This window comes from Meriones unguiculatus, chromosome 20, assembly GCF_030254825.1.
Source record: "Meriones unguiculatus strain TT.TT164.6M chromosome 20, Bangor_MerUng_6.1, whole genome shotgun sequence".
In the NCBI taxonomy this organism is placed as follows: domain Eukaryota; kingdom Metazoa; phylum Chordata; class Mammalia; order Rodentia; family Muridae; genus Meriones; species Meriones unguiculatus.
In genome coordinates, this window is record NC_083367.1 from 29,087,586 (window position 1) to 29,106,147 (window position 18,562).

Below are 18,562 nucleotides of genomic sequence, written 5' to 3' on the forward strand. Positions count from 1 at the left end.
CTGGTCCCATGGAAATGAATCCCGAAGCAGAGATGTCTAAGCGGATCACAAGTTTTCAGACAAGCAGGTGAGTGTTTTATTTATAAAGATTGATCTAAGAGAGATTTTATCCACTGTACTAATTTTCATTGAATGTGATATGTCAATCTTAATATTTCTCAAGGATGCTGCAGCATTCGGGAGGCAGATGTGTTTGAGGCCAGCCTGGTGTACATAGTGGACTCCAAGCTACCCATGACCACCTACTGTCTCAAAAACAAAGATATGCACAAAAAGAGTATTGCGATTAATATTGGGATACATAATGTGAAACTTTTCAACATAAACTCAAAACACCTTGCAATTTTGTGGCTTTATTTTGGTATGCTAATCAAACGATTGCTCGTCTCATTATAGACTTGAGAGGATTCTCTTTTCCAGCTTCTACATGTTCAAGAATAAGAACAGTATCTCAGTTATCTCAATTCTCAAAAGTATTTTTTGCGGCTTCTCGAGGCTGAGATGATATTTGACTTTTCTTGGTATCTCCAGCACCTTGGACAGTGCTGGCCACGCACCAGCTCCTGGTATCTGTTTTGCAGGCGGAGATGTTTTCCTTGTGGTACCATATTTGTATGGTGTAAATTACCTGTGCTCAAATATGCTTTCATTTCACTGTGAAAAACTGCTTGTGTGCAAATTACTCCCAAATCGCTGTCACTACACTTTTAAGAAAGGATTTATACTTATAGTCTCTTCCTCTAAAATGAACTGCTAGGCTAGATACATTGTTGCAGAACATCTATCAAGTCTTTGGCCCTATAAAAACCACCACAACATGAATGATAAATTTAATGTCTAAAATAGCTCTTTTAAGACAAGGGTTTTATATATATATATATATATATATATATATATATATAGCCTGACCTGCAAGCTTCCAGGGGGATTTCTAAGGATAGAAGGGAGGCTCTCCAGCCTGCTCTCTGAAATAAAATTAGAAGGAAAAGAAGAAAATTTCCCTCAAATGTTAAAAATTTTGTTGCTGTGGAGCAATATGGGTAAATGTAAACTGGAAAGACATTTTTCTCATTCCCTGTTCTGTTGATTCTATATTGACACATTCCTCCTGACCCCTATCACTCATGTGCACAACAGTAAAAACAAAGGGGGTAGGGGGGTTCCAGAAACTACCAGTTTGTTTTCGCTGAAGAAGCTGGTGAGGGCAAGGGGAATCATGGTGCCCAGTGCCACTTAAAGGTCAGCAACCGTCCCTGGAAGCTCATATTTTTCCGGTTTGCACTAAATTACTCATTTCTTCGTCTCTTCTCAAGAACTCTTTGTTTGCGGGACGGCGGGTTCCACAAGCATTGTCTATTTGCGGAAATGCCATCCCAGGAACTCCGCCCGAGCTGGGGGTGGGGACCGAGCCGCGCGTGGAAAGATCGACTGAGCATTAAAGCGAGCGAACAAAGAGAACTCTCGGCCGCGCACGCCAGCGCCTCTCAGCTGCAGCAGGAGACTCCGGAGGGTCGGGCCTGGGGTGCAGGCTGCGCCAGCCGGCCTCCCAAGGAAAAGAGCGCAAGTAAATAATTGATGGGGATTGATCGGACCCGAGACAAAGCTTTGCAGGAAACCAATGCATCCGATTTTAAGCGGCTTTGGAGCCTTCTGCCAAGTACAGGAAATGAAAGCTGAGCGAGGATTCTGATGAGCCAGCCTGTCAATTCTCCATCGCGGGCGTGGCTCTGGCCTTTTTTTCTTTTTGCCTTCCACCGGCTACCCCGGTTCCCCATCCTCACCTTCTCTTTCCTCCTTAAGCAATCGCTCCGGTTACTTCTGTCCTGTCCTCCCTTCAATCCCGCCCTCTTTTCCAGCTCACCCGGTGAGGTCAGCTCATGAATACCGCCGCACTTCCTGGGGAGCGTCTGGCACGGCTTGGTACCCGGAGCATTGCTTGCTGCATTTGCAGCAACAGCCCAGCCAAGCACCGCGGGCTAGGAACCGGCTCCCCGAGCTCCGAGTCTTTGTGGTTACCGCCTTTGTTTGGAGAAGCCGAGTGGGTGTGGATCCCATGCGTATGAGCAAGCGTGCCCAACAAGAAAGCCGCCTACAACGAAGTTGAACTTTCTCTGAAAGATAGAAAAATAAACTCGGAGGTCTCCGGAAGATCAGGAAGAAGGCAGTGTTATTGACTTGCATCAACTTCCTGGAAGCAACGCCTCTTGAGAAGTGAGAACTTCTGGGTTTCTAAAGAGATGGGGATGTGAGATGGGATGGGTGCTGGGACAGATAGGATTTGAGATTGAAAGGACTGATTTGGTCCTTAACTGCAACAGCTTAAGTGCAGATTTCCACTGGAGAAAGCTCTGAGAAACAGAACCTTGTTACTTTGTCAGGTAGTGAAAGCAGTAGGTGCCTTAGATTGTGGAGTTAGTTACTGGAGCCCAAGTCTCCCAGGTTAAAGTAGCTGGGGGTCAGGCTTCAACTGATGACTTCATCAACTGCAACCTTGTATTGTCAGTATGGTTGCTTGGCTGGCCCACATTAGTCTGACCCATGATAAAGTAGGCCAGGCGTCCTAGCAATAGGTAATTTTGTTTTTCAGTAGTCATTGTCTCTGTATTACAAAGTGAGTTGAACAGAGAGATGCCAGAGGTGGAAAGAGAGGTGGAGAGATGATTATATCCTCAATTAAGATGCTTACAACAGACAATTAAGAGTAATAAGGTAATAAGAGACTGGGAAGTCTTCTCTCCTAAAAGGTAGTTAGGTGTGTGTGTGTAAGAGAAGTTTGTAAGCTTCCTGTGTTTCATAGATAAATGAGGTTCTCCTGGAAAGGAGACCAAATGAGCTAGCTGACTGGATCGCTGTTTTATAGTTTAAAGTGGTATATTTATTTTGGAAAGATAATCATCATATCTTACCATCATAAAGGAAGATAAGCAGCCTTCCTTCCTTCCGGGTGCAGGGTGTGCTGTTTTGGAATTTGGTATCATAAGAATGAGTGAGCGTTTTAGCATCATTAAATGTTATTTCATGTACATGGGTGTTTTGCCTGCATGTATATTTGTGTGTCACATAAGGGCCTGGTGCCCAGGGATGCCAGTAGAGGGTGTCAGATTCCCTGGAACTCCAGTTACAGACAGTTGTGAGATGCCCTGTGAGTGCCTGGAATAGAACCTGTGTCCTCTGGAAGAGCAGCCAGTGCTGTTAACTGCTGAGCCATCCCTCCAGCCCCGTGAGTGGGCATTTTAAAGCGTCAACTTAGTCTATCATTTGCCCTCTGAGGAGATGTTTAAAAATGAAACTGTTGTCTATACTGTACTTAGAACTCAGTGCTTCGTAAGTGCAGAACAAGTGAGTATAGACTAATTTTTCACTAAAAACTTCACAGCCTGTAGACAGCTGCTTATCAAATTTTCCAACAAGTATCTTTACGCTACTAAAGTAATCTCTTTGGGGTTGCCAATGACCGAATCTTATAACCAGTTTTTAATGCTAGCTTGTTCTTGAGCCCGAGGTTGATTTGTATTCATTCGTTTTCATTTTTGTTTGTGTTCTATTATGGAGAAAGTTGGCTACAATTCTCTAAAGACAACCGTAGGGCCTGAAAGTGAATGAGAAAAGTGTCATTTACCCCTAGTGAATTTTCTCTAGGATCTTTCACCTTGTTTCTTTATTGATACCTGGGAAGACTAGTTAAATAGAACTTTCCTCCACTAAACTAGGCTTTAAATACACATTTTATATTGAGGGAAGCCACTTGACAACTTTAGTATATAAACATTTCCTTTGCATTCTGAAGGCCCCTACATACTTTACCGATCCGCTCCCATTTGCTTTCCCATTCCTTTCTTTCTGAACCCATGTCTCGCCCCTCCCCAAATCTGCTATCTAGCGAATGCAAGCAAGCTTCAGTTGCCTTCAGATCCATCATTTGATGGAGATTGAGAAAAATGGAGACGGCGCCACTTAGGGCAGAGCGGGAGTGAAGAGCCCTGCACCCTTTTCTTAGTCAAAGCTTTCTTTCAATGCTTGGTTTCCCAATCGCTCAATTCTCCGTAGCCTTCCTTCTTCAGCGAATTGACCTTCGGCTCCGCAACAGTATGCGAACATACTGTATATTATTTTTCTTTTCTTCCAGTCTCAGCCTAGAAAGGAAGGTTGGTGGTGGAAAGGAGAGAAGAGGATGATCTAGAGATGGACGATTCCAAGCCGCATCCGGTGGGCTCTTCCTAGACTGCCATGAGTCAGCCACCGTCCGGGGGCGCTGCCCCAGCCTCAACCTCAGCTTCTGCCGCCGCAGCCGCAGCCACGGAGGCTCGCCTGCACCCGGAGGGCAGCAGCAGAAAGCAGCAGCGAGCTCAGTCACCCGCCAGGCCTAGGGACAATTCGCTCCGACAGACCGCAGCGGCCACGCGCTCCCCTCTTGGGGCCGGCCCTAAACTCAATTCCGGTCGGCAGCAGCAGCTGCAGCAGCAGCAGCAACAGCAGGGTAACAAGATAACCGGTCGGGGCGCCTCTGGGGCCGGCTCCAGAGGATGCGGAGGCGGGGCGGAGAAGGCGGTGTCCTCGGTACCCAAAGGGGCTGTTCTCGGAGCTGTCCAGCCCGCGCCTGGTGCTGAAGGGTCCCCGGCGGCGATCCTAGCGACCGTGAGCTGCCGGAGGCCGGGGCCGACCGAGGAGCCACCCCGGGAGATAGAATCGGGGCCCTTGAAAGTCGGGGAACCCCCTCCGCTCGGAGGAGGAGGAGGAGGAGGCGGGGAAGGAGGAGGAGCCGGCGGCGGCCCGGGGGACCGGGAGGGGGGCGCTCCGCAGCCGCCGCCGCCCAGGGGTTGGCGAGGGAAAGGCGTCCGCCCATCGCAGAGGGGTGGCAGCGGCGGGGAGGGGGTCTCCCCTTCACCACCCACAGCTGCTACGGGCAGAGCCCCCGGCCCGGGCAGCAGAAACTCTGGAAGCGGCGTGGCAGGGGGCGGCAGCGGCGGTGGAGGGAGCTACTGGAAGGAGGGATGTCTGCAGTCTGAGCTCATCCAGTTCCATCTCAAGAAGGAGCGGGCGGCGGCGGCGGCGGCCGCGGCTCAGATGCACACTAAAAACGGTGGCGGCGGCAGCCGCAGCTCCCCGGTCTCCGGCGCCCCTGCCATCTGTGAGCCCCTTGTGGTCCCCTCCTCCTCCCCAATGGCGGCCGCCGCCGAAGGACCCCAACAGAGCGCAGAGGGCAGCGGCAGCGGAGGGGCCATGCAGGCGGCCGCTCCACCTTCGTCGCAGCCGCACCCGCAGCAGCTCCAGGAGCAGGAGGAGATGCAGGAGGAGATGGAGAAGCTGCGGGAAGAGAATGAGACTCTCAAGGTGAGGAGGAGAGGGGGTGGGGGCCCGGTGGGGGAGGGGAGGCGCGGGGCTTCAGAGGATTAGGGCGTGTCCCGGCAGGGCTGCTAACCTGTTAGGGCCTCAGGGAGGGAGGGGACCTAAGAGGGTGGGGGAGGCCCGCGGCCTGCTCCTAATTTGAAATGGAACTCATATTAATACCGTTGTGTTTCATTTAAGACCAAAGCTAGGCCTTCGTTTATCCAATTACCATGATTTGCCCCACTTTCTCCCAGGCAGGGAGAACTAGAGTAGCAGAACGAAAGAAGGCCTAAACTAGGCCTGGTTTTTCAGTTTCTGCTTTCAGCCCCCAGTCACTCCTTTCTCATGGAGAGGGAGGCCATAAAGCTAGAAATTGGGAGTCGGGATGGGATGTACGTGGTGCCTATCGGAGGGGCTAGAGGCAGGACTGATTTTGACCGGTGGCCTGTCACCGTCTCAGAACGAGATCGATGAGCTGAGGACCGAGATGGACGAGATGAGGGATACTTTCTTCGAGGAGGACGCCTGTCAACTGCAGGAAATGCGCCATGAGTTGGAGAGAGCCAACAAGAACTGCCGGATCCTGCAGTACCGCCTCCGCAAAGCCGAGCGCAAAAGGCTCCGCTACGCGCAGACGGGGGAGATTGATGGCGAGCTGTTGCGCAGCCTGGAGCAGGATCTCAAGGTCTGCCTCGGGGCGTGCGGTGGGGTGGGGGAGGGCGAGGGCGCGCCGGGGTCAGCGGGTGGAGACTGTGGTTGAGAGCTCCGAGCTGAAAGGGCCTTCACTGATGGCTGGCAGAGGGCGTTAGTTTCCAAGCATTCACCACAAAATGCCAGCATCCGGGAAGGGGATGTTCAGTTTAGTGTGCGTGTGTTTGGGGGGGGGGGGGAGTGTCTCCTGGGAATAACTCTTCCAGAAGTAATGGGAAGAGGGCGTCTCCCTCCTGGGCGGAAACAAGGCCACTGTAAATGTGCACCAATGGCATTTAAAAAAAAATGTGTATTGGTATTCTCCCTTCATGCAAGTCTATGCCCACATGCCCGCCTGGTGCCCTTGGAGGCCAGAAGAAAGCATACCATCTGGAAATTGAACACAGAGTCCTCTAGAAAAGCATCCAGTGCTCTTAACCACCGAACTACCTCTCCATCCCCAACCAACAGTCCTTTTTGAATATGTTCTATGCATGTACCTGGGCCTTGTAACAAGCTTAGCGACAGCCAGGATCCCTCCATCCAGTCTAAACCAGGACTGCCTATGCCCTGAGCCCTTCCACTGAATGCTCAGTTTTCCCACAACGCCCTATAATTTTCAAGATAATCTCAAAAGTTGGGGTAAAAATATATACTACTATTAAGACAGACAAACAAAAATAATCACAAAGACTAGAATGTGCCCTCAGTTTGAGTACTTGGAATTAGCTACAGTTATAAGGAAAAAACAACCAAACAAGCCCCACTACCCGGTAGTTAAAATGTTGGGTTTTTTTTTTCTCCATTTCTTGGGTTGTGGGGCATAATCGGAGAATGTAGCTCATGATTTCACTGTAAAACTGAAGCAAATGTGTTGAATCTATCTATAAATGAACATGAGATAAAACATATATATTACTCTAACGTAGTGGAGTTAGGGACAAAAGCTGAGTCAGACCATCTAACTACCTGTTAACTGTGCAGCCTTGAACATCTTCCTTAATACCTCCCCACTCTATAAAGTAGTGGAATAGGAGCATCTATCCCGTGGGATTGTCGAGAGGCTTAAGTGATTGATATATGTGTGAGTGGCTTGTAGATGTGGTATTAAGAGCACTGTCACATAGTGAGTACTAGGCAAACATTGGCTCTTGATGCCGTTGGTATGAATAAAATTATATTTTATTTTTATAAACACATCATTTTAGGTTGCAAAGGATGTATCGGTGAGACTGCATCATGAACTGGAAAACGTGGAGGAAAAAAGGACGACGACAGAAGATGAAAATGAGAAGCTGAGGCAGCAACTCATCGAAGCTGAGATTGCAAAGCAAGCCTTACAGAATGAACTGGAGAAAATGAAGGAGGTTAGTGTCTGATCATTTCGTGGTGAACTGGGTGGGTTCAGCTCTTGAGAACAGAATCTCAAGGATGACAACTGATAAAGCTTTTCTTTCACAACCTGTCATCCCACTCAACACAGTAAGATTGAAGATTTCATAGGAAACAGTGACTAGCAAAGACAATATTCTAACCTGAATTTCCAATTCCACTTAGTGTGAGCTGCAAACAGCTATAAGATCTTTCTATTGTTGGAATGCGAATGTGTGTGAATTAAATGCATTAAAAAGCACACCACACACTCATGCTATCAGGACAAGAAAGAAGTGATGACTGTGTTAGTGAGGGGAATAGTTTTGTGAGATTATTGCTGTGTTCACAGAACAATAAACTTCTAGAATGGGCTGGGCTGTAAAGGCCAGAGTTTTGTCTATAGCAAAGGGTCCCAAATTGTTCCATGCTCAGAATACCATCCTGAAGATATTTCACGACAGCCAGCTCAGTCCCATCAGAGCTTGATGAAGTGTTTTCTTCGTTTCCCGATGGGATCTTCGCCATTGAACCTTAAAGTGATTAATCTTAGTTCTGTCTTTTAGGGTGGGAGATTTAAAAAATTCTCTTTTCCATGTTGGTTCTGTGAACCTCCCTGTTTTATGTGTCTTCAATCTTCCGAAAGAAGAAAGAGCATAGAAAATAATCAGAGAAGGAAAAAAAGACTATCAATAAGTAATTAGAGTCATGATCAGCATTTTCACTGAACTAAAAATAATTTTGTACTACTTGTGTTATTGTCAGTATAAGGTATGAAAACTATGAGTGAAAATCAGCAAAAGCAGTAATGGCTTCCAGAATAGTTTCCTCTGTTTGGATACGTAAAATACCAAAGAAAATCTTTGCATGTACTGACTATTGAACCACTCGTGTCCCCATTCACAGTAAGAGTATCAGCAGTGTGATTAAGAATCTGTAAGCGTAAGGACTGAAATAGTCTTCTAGTGGAGCAAACTTTTATTTGTGATCTGTGTGCCTGCTTACTCTTACATTAGTGTATTATCTATAAACACGTTTTCAGTGATTTTTAAATATTTCATTTATTAACTAATTAATCCTTTGAGATAGGATCTCTTTGTGTAGGTCTGGGACTTTCTACAGAGTCTAGGCTGGCCTGACGCTTGGCATGACCTTTCTGTCTTTGCCTCCCAAGGTCTGAGATTGCAGATGTATGCCACCTACCCTTGACCTAAACGTCTTTTAACATGGCAAAATAAGGAAAGTACTATTGTTGATATATGATTCTTGGCCTCTAGTCTGGAGTGCCTCTGTGTTATAGTAGAAAAATATAGAAATTGAGAATCATGTAATATGCTTCCAGCAGTAAGGAATGGGGTGACCTTGAACGGCCTCTAATTTCTCCTTTCCTCTACTTATTCTAAACTCTACAGGTCGTTTCAAATGATTTTCAGTGTCTCCCCCTAAGACATAGTTTTATCATGCAGTCCAAAGCACTTCCATTTAAAGAACAGCACATATCTTTTTTCCCTGAAGTTGTGAAATTAGTGTGTGCATAAGTATATATTTTATTACCTTCAGCGATAATGCACAGGTGAGGAGTTTCAGAATTTGTTACTGTGTTTCTGGGGGAGGAGGGAATGAGGGAGGTGGCTGTACTAGTTTGCAAGGACTGCATTCATGAAATGCCAGATACTTTACTTTATCCCAATTCTGGAGGTCAGAGGGTACGATTTCAACAAGGTTGGTCCATTCTGAGGGCTGTGAGAGAAGGATCTGCCCCAGGCTTGCCTCCTTATTTTGATAGTCATCTCCATGTGCCCATGGCAGGCTCCATGCATGAAAACTACAGGGTCTGTGTGCAGGTGTGCATGGCCCCTCCATCTGACACACTCTCACATTAGCGCTGTCCCTTGCTCGCACACACACTCTCTGTGTGTGTACATTGTATAGATGCTTATAGAGGTCAGAGGTCAACCTCAGATGGTGTGTCTCAGCTAGTTTGGCTGGCCAGGAAGCCTCGGGGACCCGTGTATCACTTCCTCCTCAGTGTAAAGCTTACAATCATGTGCCACCACACTCAGCCTTGTTACGGGATGCTAACTGGTTCTTGGGATTGCAAGGCGAGCATCTTACTCTCTGACATACTTCCCATTCACAGGCACACAAGTCGTATTAGGCTAAGGTCCATCCTACTGGCTTTACTTTCAATAGATTACTTTTGTAAAGAAATTATCTCCAAATAATTTTCTCCTACCTAGAGATCATTTCCTAACTGGGGATTAGGATGTCAACAGGAGTTTGAGGAAGAAGGTAAAGGAAGATCCCTTGAGAGCTTACTGTTGGCAAATGAGACAGTCCAGTGTCCTTCTGAGGCTTCTTCCCGCGTAGGTGTGACTTCTTTTTTCCTGGTCCTGGTCTTTGTTTTTACCACTAAAAGCATTCAAGCATAAACAAACCTGACTTGATGACCAGAGTTAAAAGAGAAATACCTTGTCATTCGGTGTCGTGGAGGTATTTCTCAAGTGAATATTCAGAGGCTTCTGTTTAAGAATGGCTTAAGTTGAGGAATTGGGAGGTGTCCCAGTACATGAAATAGTCACTGGGCAAGCCTGAGGGCATGAGCTCGGATCCGTGGCACTCTCGTTAAGCCAAGCAGACCACTACGTGCACTGTGGCTCTGTAACCCAGTGGTGGTGAGGTGGGGGGACAAAGGCAAGTGGATTCTAAGGCCTCACTGGCCTGTAAGCCTAGCCTATATGGGGAGACCAGGTTCAGAAGGTCATGGACTCCAAAAGAAGGTGAAAAGTGACAGAGGAAGACACTCAACACTAAGCTCCAATCTCCACATTCTCATACACTAACACCTACATAAACACATAAAAAAAAAGAATGGAATAAGTGTTTTCTGATGTTCATTCTGTATCCTGAAAAGATGAAGATGCTCATAGACCCATTCACTAGCCAGACAGGTGGGCCCTCCTGTATCTTAAAGTAAAAATCACTTCCCTGCAATGATTTCTTTCTCAAGGACTCTGGCTCTCAGTTAGAAAAACATGGGTATTGTACCAGACAGTGGGCACCTGAAAGAAAATTCATGTTCACCAAAGAATAAGGAGAACTCATACTCAAACTCTAATTAAATAAGGCATCCATGAAATAAGGCATCTAGAGAATTTAGCAGTACTTATGCAAGACATCGGCTTTCTATGTTTATTATGTGTGGGGTCCATACATTAATGTTCATGTGTATGCAGTCATACGCACACTCATACACACACATTTGCCTGTGCATGGAGGTCAGAGGTCAACATCACGTACTCTCCTTGATCTCCACCTTAAATTTTGAAACAGTGCCTCTCACTGAATCTGGGTGGAGCTCACTGTTAGCCAGACTGTCACAGGCAGTAGGTCTTCATGTCTCTGTTATTCCTCCCACAAATGCTGAAATTGCAGTTATAAGCTGCCATGCTGGGCTTCTATGGAGGTTTGAAATCAGGGTCTTACACTTGTTTTCCAAGCAATTTGGTCACTGAACAATCTCCCCAGCCCAGGACATTAGCTTCTAAAGCAGGTTGTTGTTGTTTTTTTTTTTTTTTTTTTTTTTTTTAAGAAAAATAATATTAGAAATCGTGTGACGAGGGAAGAAAAGCAGAAGTTAGAGGAAGACATGGATGGCACAAGGAAATTTAAAAAGTACTCAGTGCAAAGGAGGGAAAATGAAAAGCAATGTGGCGGGCATAAGCCAAGTCTGGCTTCATCCTGTCAGGAGAGTGCCTGAAGGGAACATAGCTTAAAAGTCAGAAATATCCCACTCAATTGGGGTACTTGGAATGATAACGTTGTTATCATCTGAGAGAACAGTGTTACAACTGAGCTGCAGGCTGGAGAGGTGTCAGAGGATTTGCCTCCAAGCCTGACACAATGAGAGTTTGATTCCCACACCCCACAAATAAAAGCAGAGTACCCACTCCCTAAAACTGACCCTTGAGTTCCATAGGCAGGCTATGGCACCCCCTCCCCAATAATTAAAAATAAATAAGTACATGAATGAACAGCAACAATGAAAATAAACTGAGCTGCTATAGCGGCAAGGCTACCTTGTGGGAAGGTACTGTTAACCATCAGCTTTCTCATTTGTGAGGTGGAGATAGTTAAAGCCTTACTGAGAATCGACCATGTGAACTAGAAGCCTTTGGTGTCATTTTGCCCATGGATGAAAAGCAGAACCATGTCAAATTCTGATGAAGAGAAGACACTCGTTATAAAGTCATGAAATATTAAACGAAGGCAGCCCTCTAATCCAAAGATTTCAGCTGTATGTGTGGATCTGTAGAGATGCCGAAGAGCGCCCCTGAGACCAATAGACCATCTGCTAGAGTTTGGAACCATTTACTAAAACTTTAACTGGCTCCAAGGGTATTGACCAATGGCTGTCGGCGCTGGTGGCTGCCCAGGGTCCTCTGCACCTGCGCACATCCATTTGCTTGTCCTCTCCCTCTGAGAGGATGGAGTGGGCGCTTGGGAGCAAAAACCGAGTAGAAGCAGGATGGGGGTAATTAGTTTAGGCTTTTGCAATTTGTTCCCTATACTGAAGCAGCTGATATTCTGCCAACTGCGAACGAGAGGGACCTCTTAAAATGCTGCCTTCAAATCTTAATGGCATTCTCATCCCCATTATGAACATTGATTTGCTGGTATCAGTATGTCCTCTTCCTGCAGTAAAACGCTTTTACCTTTCTGTAACCCAGAGAAAGTGACAGCCTGTCTTTCAGCATCACGAAGGATCAGAGCAAGAGAGAGTTCTGTGAAAGTTATTGCACACTAGGAAAGAACTCTTTGAGTGTCAGGATAGTTTTATGCACAAATAAGATAAAGTTGGGGTTTCGTAGGAGGTTCTGTACATGTTCTCTGGGTTGAATGAGTTTGGGCCCTGGGAAATCAGTCACTACCCCTCATGGAGTTCTCCTGCCGTCATTAGAGGGAGCACCATTTTTGAATGCGTCAAAGTTCCTTGTGTACATCATGCGAGGGTATGTTCAAAGGTCATATTTAATGCTTACAGTTTGCAGAACAGTTTATGATAGATACTTGAGCAAAAGTCATTTTTAAAAAGACCATAAAGGATGAGCTGATGATGGGAACTATTCACCACGTCTTTGCATTTCAGAACCTCTCTCATCTTTGTTGTTTCTTCTCTCAGCCTTACATAAGAAGCTCAAAAATAATAGTTTTCTTAAAATTTTCCAGTCTTGACTGTAGAGAGCCCTTACCTGCCCGGCTGCACTAGCACCATCTGCCTTGGGACTTTTACTTCCTGTGTGCTTGGCTGGCATATCCTATCTATTATAATGAGATTTCATTCTGGAACACAGAAATAATTAGCGCTATAAATTTTAGCAGTCACATCACTGTTCTTTTAATACACTGTGATTACATCTGGTGCTTTTTACATACAGGGCATTTCAATAGATAAATCTACGACCTATGTGTTCACAATTTTGTGTGCATTTTCTTTTATAAAAATAGGTATTGTGTTAACTATACTTGCCTTGGTAGGTCATGTTTATCTAAGTTATAAAGTACAAAAAAAAAAAAAAGCAGTTCTAAATGATAAATCAGTGACAGCCTAGCCTGTGATGCAGTTTTAATGGTGAATTATTCAACATGTGATTATTTACTCCCGGTCCTGGTAGTTTGTTAAAACGTGGGAAATGGGGGCAACAGAGACAGCTCATTGGTTCAAAGCGCTTGCTGCATTTGCAGAGAACCCACTCACTCTCCAGCATCCCATGGTGTCTCACATCCCCTATAACTCCATTTGCTTAGTGTCCTCTTCCGACCTCCGTTGCCTTCTGCACCTGATGCACAAGTGCACACTTACGGACACGTGCCAGTGAGATACATATTTCTAACACTCAACGCTGCTGAAGTGAACATTATTCTTAAACACATGGACATTATTTTTCCAGCCATAGCCAATAGTTTGTCAAATAACATAGGACGGAGTAACCAATTAAAGAAGAGTGTGCCAGGTAAGCATTGAGACGCTTGTACTCCACCAGGTTACCACTGCTTGTCAAGACGTTTCTTTATTGCACCTTTGTTTATTCACTTTGTCTTCTTTTGTGCATAGACACCCACAAGTCACAGCACTCATGTACAGGTCAGTGGACAACTTGTAGGGGTTGATTCGTTCTCTCTGCCGTGGGCGTCCCAGAGATTGAACTTTTGCCATCAGGTGTGTCGGCAGGTGCCTTTATCCTCCGAGCCATCTTCCACACTTGTGAATCCATTTTCAAAACATATACTTGTTGAGGAGTTACGAATTTTACTGGATCTTTTTAGGGAAATTACCTAGGTAGTGGCATATGTTTAGAAGTAGCTCCTGAATTTGGTCTTAGGCAAGTGACTCTTTTTCCAGTTGTCAGGCAGAAGCAAAGTAGCTCTTAGATAAGAAATTGATGTACTGTTTTGTGAAATATACTGAGTATTTATTTCAGGATATATGTACATGTAAAATTTTTGATTATTTACATAAAAGTACAGGTTAGCACTATCCCACCCCAACATTCACACATAGTTGCTCATACCTTACCTCCTTTCTTGGTTAAATTTGTATATATTTTTATATGATATTCTTGGAATTGTAAAGCTTTGCATTAGGATAGAGTTTACAGACTAAGGACATAACTCAGTGGCAAAGCACTTGTGTTGTATGCACAAGGCCCCAAATACCAGGGGAAGGGAAGAAAGGGGAGAGGAGGAGAGGGGAGTGGAGAGGAAGGAAGGGGAGGGGAGGAAAGAGGAGGGAAAGGGAAAAGGGGAGGGGAGGGGAAGCAATTTCATCAGATTCAGCACACTCTTTGTGTGCACACTCACACTTCCTATTTAAAATCCTGATCAACCTTAATGTTTAAAATATAATGAGTACCATCATTCAAAAGTTGTGTTTGAGAGTCTGCTGAGTTTACTGATAAGTCATATTCATGAGAGCTGAGTCTTCATCCCTAGTCTCTGCTTTGGTCCAGATTGATTGATGTGCTCTAAGAGCTCTGAGCTGAGCTTTGAATGACCCACCCTGAGAAGGCAAGTCAGCGGTATGCCTACAGACATGTCTCCATTGCAATAACTAATATAGTTAGGGAAATTACTGCTCTGACTCCTGTATCCAGGTTGTTTCAAAAAGTGACTTACATGCTTCACAATAAAGCTAGTCAACAAATGAACCAAAGGTCTAAAAATCAAGTCAAGTAAACTTTCTGAGAAGATGAAAATAAGCTTGATCCAGGGGATAGGCATTGCTGTGAAATGGCTGAGCTAGTAGCAACTGAAGTAGGGGAAACACTGAAAGAATTTCTTTCCCAGCCATGCCAGATATGGAGGCAACACTTAGTTGCTAAGAAATGCTGATTGTTTTAAACTGACTCTATGGCAGCCATCGTGGATGGATGTGCTTTCTAACAATGCTTGCTTTTCATCTACGTGATCATTAACTTAGGAATTAAAATTTTTCAGAAAATAAAATCAGGTATTTTCTCATGACCCATGAACTTCAGTATGATTTATTAGAAAATGCTTATGCTCTGGAGTCTGAAAGCTGCATGGGGCTTTGTATATATTTGTATAAATTAAACTGAGTATTCTCAAGAGTACTTATGAAAGGGACATTTTCTATTTTGTCAGCTAATCATCTGTATTCTTCTTTGAAGTTCTATCATCATTGGTAAAACTGAATGTTTTGCTGAGGTAGTTGTCTTCCTGTGACAAATGCCTGACAAAATCACCTTAAGGGCGGCATGGCTCATTTTTAGCTTACAGTTCTAGGAGATACAGTCTGTGATGGCCACAGAAACTCTAGGTGGCAGGTCATGTCACATCCATGACCAGAAAGAAGAGAGTAATGTTTGCTTGTGCTCGTCTTGCTTCCTTCTTTTTATTCAGTCGAGGACCTCAGCCACCATAGTTACAGTGTGTCTTCACACCCCAACCTAATCTAGCTAACCCCTCATCAATGTGGCCCACGGCTTGCCGTCTGTGTAATTCTACCAAATGGGCAATTCTGTCAAATTGACAATATCACCATAATTTAGTCTTTATAACTATGTTTTCCTGTTTTTTTTTTAAACTGTAGTGTGATTCTATAGATATGACAGAGAAGAGACAAGAAACAGGGAGATGTATTAAGCTGTAGATCAGAGTCTAGTTTCACCCTCTAGGAATCAGAACTGAAGATGTCCCCACGTTGGGGTGCAGACAAGCAGAGCCTTCCTCAAAACTGGGCCATAGCTCTTCCTTATACAGCCTTAGCTATCTGCCCTAGGAGCCACAAACGTCCATAGAGCAACCAAAAATTTCACTGTCCTTTGCAACACACCAACCACAGTACTGAATGATGGCATCCTAACTGAGGTGAGCTTTCCAGCAACAAAAAGCTCCAGGGTGAAATCTGTCTCTGTTAACTGCCCGTTAGCTGCCAGTCTCTCATCACCGAGGGTTCCTGACTTGATGAGCATTGGTCCTCGGTGACACATCCAAACATCTGTGATTTTTCTCTTATGTAAATTTAATTGGTTAGTCTCTCATGACTTTGGTTTGGGGAGTTGTTTCTATGTTCCCCGAAGCATAATTCTGTAATTTTGCTTGGGTTTGTATGTATGATAGACATAAACCTCATGTGAAATGAGCCCTTCCCTCACTCCCCTACCTCACTCCCCATCTTTAGGAATTCCAAGTCTATGGCTGGGACTTACATAATATAGGTGGTGCCTTTAGACTTTGGGCCAGTATTATGGTTTGAATATCAATGTCCCCTCAAGCTCATGCCTGAGTCCTTGATCCCTCACTGACAGTCCTATTTGAGGACATTCTGGAAATGTCAGGGGTAAGCCTAGCAGGAAGAATTAGGTCAGTGGGAATGTATCTTTGAATGTGATGCATGGTTCCCAACCTGCTCTTGACACACTACTTTCTTTCTGCATAAGACTGACGGCCTCCTAAGCCACGTAAACCCACTGCCATGACGTTTCCCAAACATACTTGACAAAGTAACTCTGAAATTGTAAGTCCCAATCAGTCTTTGCTCTCTTGACCTGTTTCTGTTGGGCATTCTGTCACAGTAAATAACAGGCAATAATTAACACTACTGTTCTCTACTGCTTCCATCGATTGTGGTCAGTCTTGGCACCAGACAAGAGCCTTTGCACACTACTAGAATTGTCAGAATGCAACATCCTGTATAGCTCAAGTCCTTTTGTATACAGCTAAAAACCTACAAAATTTTTACTTTAATTTAACAAACATGAATTACTGTTAAATACATATACACATATTCAGAGAGAGGCATAAACATGTAATTGTAAGGGTTATTGGATATTGTTATCATGGAGATAGTCTGTGCACTCAAGTTATTTACAGGAATGACAATTCTTAGTGGATTATGCTTTGACAGATAATTATTGTACCAAATGATTTATGTCAGAAGGTTTTCATAAGAACATCCAGGTTGAGTTCTCTGAGATTAAGGTCCAGACCTGTGTTTCTCCCTATAGATTCCTCAACATCCAGTTTGGTGTCAGGATTTATACAATTTGACAATTTATATTTGTAATATAATAACTTCTATTTTATAGTTGATATTTCTATTTTGCTTTGGTTCTGTTGTTTTGAGACTGTATTTCATATACCTACCTTAGACTGCCTTTAAATTCACTGTGTAGCAGCAGATGCCCTTGAACTTCTGTTCCTCCTGCTTCCAACTCTCAAGTGCTGGTATTACAGACATGTAGAAGTGAGCCTGCTTATACTTAACTTGAGCATATGTTCTCCACATGCTATATCATAAATTTTCTCAGACTTGGTTGAGTTCACCTTCATGATTTCCATAACAACCAGAAGACAACCTATCACAGAGCTGATGAGCAATAAGAAACTTTTCTAAAAGACAAAAATTATAAAATTATAATTAAAAGAGATGTTTTGTCTTAGAGCTAAAGTAACAAAACAAACAAACAAACAACAAACAAAAAACCCACCAGAAAAGCAACTCAAAACAAGACTTTTTTATGGTGCCTAGTGCAATGCAAATAAAATAAGAAGAGGGCAGGTAGATAAATGCCTTCTCCCCTGCCTAGCTCTCCTCCCTCACTGTTTTCTGCATGCTAAAGAGGAAGGCTCCACTCATCAGCGTGCTAGAGCACAAGGGGAGTGGGGCCATTCTGTTGCTTTACTGTCTCCATAGCTAAAGTCTTTATTCTCTGCATTTAAAAGCCTTATTTCTACTGAATTCATGCATATATACCATATATGTAAAAACTGAGGCCAAAGAAGAAGATCACAAGAAGATGAGCTTGAGGTCATGGGAGCATCTTATTAGCTGTTGAAATGAGCTTTCACTTAGTTCCTGAACACTCATGCTGCTTTGGAATAGATAACACACATTTTTGTTGCATATTTTCCAAATTAAACATCCAGGGTTTTTTGTGATTATTTTTAGATTTAACTGCATTGTAATAGATACATAATTTTTTATGTTTTAAAAGATGTACAATTATTTATTTGACGTTTTAAAATATAATTCCATTTTTACGTTCTGTGGTCATTTAAACTGATCTTTATATCGATAGTAAATGACATTTGCAGATGACATTTGAAGATGTCATTAAGCTTCCCTTCTGACATTTTCCGTTTTATCCTTACACTTCTCACTTAATAGGGCCATTTATATTCAGCACAACTCATCTTACTAATACTTAAAATAAAAGATTCAAAGCTCTCTGCATTCTTCCACTGCCTAGATCAGTTATTTTCAATTGTCCAGTCAATTAATCTTACAGGCAAATATATCATAAAATTAGCTCTGTTATCTTTACTTTCCTTCACAAAGTTTCCTAACATCCATCCCACTGGCCAAAAACCTTATGTTGTAGCTTAAATAATTAGACAGTTGCTTACTGCATTGCTAAATACTGACAGTTGGTATGTTTGTATGCAGGTATATCCTCTGCCTACTTGCACATGGAAGAAAAATTTCAGACCATGCTCCATCCAGTTAAACTTAGGAAAAGCTCACATGGAAGGCATTTTCTTCCAAAGACACAAATAGATGTTAGAAACATTGATTTAGAGGTACAGTTAAGAGTAAATTAGAAAAATTGTCTTCTATAACGACTCTAATGGTAGTTATCCCGTCTTA

At 43.9% G+C, this 18,562-nt stretch overlaps 1 protein-coding gene across 2 annotated transcripts in view; it reads left to right on the top strand.

Annotated features, from left to right (window-relative positions):
- The first annotated feature begins 1,450 nt into the window (after positions 1–1,450).
- Positions 1,451–18,562, top strand: part of Mtcl3 (MTCL family member 3) — a 51,212-nt gene continuing 34,100 nt past the window's right edge. Inside the window, exons 1-4 of one of the 2 annotated variants that reach the window (XM_060373503.1) lie at positions 1,451–2,211; positions 4,127–5,331; positions 5,789–6,013; positions 7,227–7,385. In XM_060373503.1, the coding sequence (XP_060229486.1) occupies positions 4,228–5,331; positions 5,789–6,013; positions 7,227–7,385 (1,488 nt within the window). In that variant the 5' untranslated portion in view covers positions 1,451–2,211; positions 4,127–4,227. The remainder of the gene's footprint in view (positions 2,212–4,126; positions 5,332–5,788; positions 6,014–7,226; positions 7,386–18,562) is intronic. The other variant, XM_021660677.2, reaches the window with a different exon arrangement.